The 3,570-nt window shown below is 40.7% G+C and overlaps 1 protein-coding gene across 1 annotated transcript; it reads left to right on the plus strand.

Moving 5' to 3' along the window:
- Positions 1-408: 408 nt before the first annotated feature.
- LOC149158973 (uncharacterized) lies at positions 409-792 on the plus strand. The gene has a single exon (XM_089434142.1). It carries the CDS (start codon positions 409-411, stop codon positions 790-792), a length of 384 nt encoding a protein of 127 aa, XP_089290268.1.
- Positions 793-3,570: the final 2,778 nt, after the last annotated feature.

Here is a 3,570-nt window from a genome sequence, read left to right on the forward strand (position 1 = left end):
GGTGGTAGCAGATCGGACCTGCCCGGTGGTGGTGAATCAGAGCTTTGTGATCTTCTTGGTGGCAGCAGATCGGATTTGCCCGGTGGTGGCGCAGTGCAGCTCCTCGATCTGTTCGGTGGAAGTAGATCGGGTTTGCCCGGTGGTGGCGCGTTGGAGTTGTTTTTGATCTGTTCAGTGGAAGCAGATCGGATTTGCCCGGTGGTGGCACATTGAAGTTCCTGATCTGTTCGGTGGCAGCAGATCGGACTTGCCTAGTTGTGGTCGATTGAAGTGTTAAGTTGGATAGAAATGAATAACAGTATAGAATCATATCTCCACAAGTCTGGCAAACTCGATGGAACGAATTTCTCCAACTGGAAGTTCAAAATGCAAACTTTGTTGGAGAGCATAAATGCATGGTCGATCGTCATGGGAGATGAGCAGAGATCTGGAACAGCGACCCAAGAACAAGACTGGGATAAAAGGGAAACGAAAGCAAAGGTTATATTAAAGATGTCCGTCAAGGACAATATTATCCCACATATCAGAGAATCCAAATCGGCCGCTGATATTTGGAAAACGATCAAAAACTTATACGAGACACAGAATACAAATCGTGTTCTGGAAATCAAATGCAAGCTGTTTGCATTGAAGATGGAGGAGAATGAGTCCGTTGCTGGATTCATGGCCAGAGTTAAGGACCTGAGTGAAAAATTGGGAGCTATCGGAGAGAAAGTATCTGACTCAGATCTGGTCATGCTCACATTAAACAGAATGACTATGAATACTAGACGTTCATCACAGGGCTGTTAGCAAGAGAAAAAGCCCCTTCATTTGATGCGCTGACAGCGATTCTGCTCCAGGAGGAGGAGCGACGACAGAATCTAAAAATTGAGAGCAATGACCTTGCTCTGATTGCGAAAAGGCGACAGTACAGAGGGAAGCAGCACCAGTACCAACAATAGCACTAGCAACCATAGCAGCAGCAGCAGAAAGGAGCCAGCACATTTCAAAAGAGATCATTTAGAGGTATGACTGATAATTATGTTAAGAAATGTTTTTACTGTGGAAAACCTGGTCATCAGATTAAAGAATGCTATAAGAGGCAGGCGGATGAGAAAAGAAGCAAACAGAGGAAACACCAGGGCTGTTTTGCTGGAGAAGAGGAGGACCACAGCCATGATCTTCAACTATTCACAGTCGATTGTGCTCTTTCAGCATCAAAGGGAGATGAGGACGACATATGGTATGTCGACTCTGGCACATCCTCACATATGATCGGTAAGAAGGACTGTTTTGAATTTCTTGAAGAAACTGCATGTGGATCAAAAATTTATCTAGGAGATGACAGTGGGTATGAGATCAAAGGATATGGTGATATTCGTGTGAAGCTACCTAGTGGAGATATTAAACATCTTAAAAATGTATTATATGTTCCAGGAATTAAGAAAAATTTGACTCTGTCTCAATGATTACAGACCAGGACATGCAAGTGCAATTCTTTAAGAATAATTGTGTCATTAAGGATAGCCAGATGGTAATAGTTGCAACAGGAGTGCGCGTGGGGAACTTGTATAGATTGGATGCAAAGAGTATGCCACGACAAGCAATGGTTGCAGCTGGATCAATAGTCGAAAATCTCTGGCATTAGAGATTTGGCCATCTCAATTTGCAAGGCCTCATCTTACTTCAGAAGAAAGGTATGGTCGATGGACTCCCTGTTTTTCATAATGCCAAGCTGGAATGTGATGGATGTGCATTAGGGAAAATGCATAGAGAAGAGTTCCCTTTGCATGTCAACAGAAAGGAAAGAGACATTCTAGAACTAGTGCATACAGATATTTATGGACCTATGCAAACTAGGTCTTTAGGAGGAGCATATTACTTTCAGTTGTTTACAGATGATTGCACTAGGTTTTCATGGGTGTACTTTCTAAGTAAAAAGAGTCAAGCCTTTCGGTACTTTAAAGAGTTTAAATCTATGATAGAGAACCAAACAGGAAAAAGGATAAAGATTCTCTGCTCGGACCAAGGGGGAGAATACAGGTTGGAAGAGTTCATGAACTTCTGCAAGCAGCATGGGATTATGCAGCAATTCACAGTGCCACACACTCCACAGCAGAATGGAGTAGCAGAATGGAAGAACAGAACCCTTGTGGAGTGCGCCAGAAGTATGCTTCAAGGTAAGGGTCTATCAAATGGTCTTTGGGCAGAAGCTATTAACACTCCTGTTTATTTAAAGAATAGGAGTCCTACTAAATGTCTAAGCTTCCAAACCCCTTTTGAAGCATTGTTTGGACTCAAACCAACAGTTAGTCATTTAAGAATATTTGGATCAAAAGCTTATGCTCATATACTGAAAACAGATAGGAAGAAGTTAGACCCCAAAGCCTTCAAATGTATATTTGTTGGATATGGCACTGAGTATAAGGCATACAAGTTATATAATCCTGTGACTCATAAAGTTTTTGCAAGCAGAGATGTTATTTTTCATGAACAGGCTGAAGATGGAAAGGAAGATTCTAACAGTGATAGCCACATTCCACTGTTAATAGAAGTAAATAGTGAAGAAGATGAAGAGTAGGAGCATCATCAGAAATAGGAAGAAGAAGTAGCAGATAGTATAATAAGTGATGATGCAAGCCTGGAAAGCGCTGAAATAGAAAGAATTGAGGTAAGTCCTCTACCTAGAAGATCAGGTAGGAAGACTAGACTACCTGCTAAATTGAGAGACTATGCTTTAATGTCTAAAATATTAAACATTGTAGAACCTGCAAACTATGAAGAAGCAAGTAAATTAGATGCATGGAGGGCTGCAATGCATGAGGAAATTGAATCAATATATAGAAACCATGCTTGGGATTTAGTTGAGTTGCCTAAAGGAAAAACCCCCATAGGATGTAAGTGGCTGTATAAACCAAAGATAAATGCAGATGGGAGTGTAGAAAAATTCAAAGCTAGACTGGTAGCAAAGGGTTACTCACAGCAAGAAGGAATAAATGGAACAAAACATAAATGGAAGCTACACCAGCTAGATGTTAAGTCTGCATTTCTGAATGGTGAATTAAGGGAAGAAATCTATTTAGTATAGCCTCCTGGTTTTGTGAAAAAGGGGTAGGAGCATTTAGTGTGTAAATTACATAAGGCACTTTATGGTTTGAAACAAGCACCCAGGTCATGGTATAAGAAAATCGATTCATTTTTTATACAGCATGGTTTTCTTAGGAGCCTCAACGATCCAAACCTGTATACCAAGCTAAATAAACAGAGGCAGATTATTTTGATTTCTTTGTATGTGGATGACATGATCATAACAGGAAATGCAAATAATTTGATCAAAGAAATCAAGCAGCAAATGTCACAAGTATTTGAAATGAAAGACCTTGGAGATCTTCATTATTGCCTAGGATTGGAGGTATGGAAAGAACCTGGTCAAACTTTTCTTACTCAAGGGAAGTATGCCAGAACCCTGTTGGAAAGATTCAGAATGGAGCAGTGCAAAACAACAGCAACACCATTGAAGCAGAATTTAAAGTTAAGCAGTGACGATGGCACAAAACAAGTGGATGCCACTTTGTACAGACAACTAGT

This window comes from Pinus tabuliformis, chromosome 5_2, assembly GCF_031772625.1.
Source record: "Pinus tabuliformis cultivar Carrire ecotype Pingquan chromosome 5_2, CPIR1, whole genome shotgun sequence".
NCBI classification, from domain to species: Eukaryota; Viridiplantae; Streptophyta; class Pinopsida; order Pinales; family Pinaceae; genus Pinus; species Pinus tabuliformis.

Bases quoted from the DNA above. Each gene is read 5' to 3' on its own strand.
- LOC149158973 (XM_089434142.1), top strand. From the start codon at position 409: ATGGGAGATGAGCAGAGATCTGGAACAGCGACCCAAGAACAAGACTGG.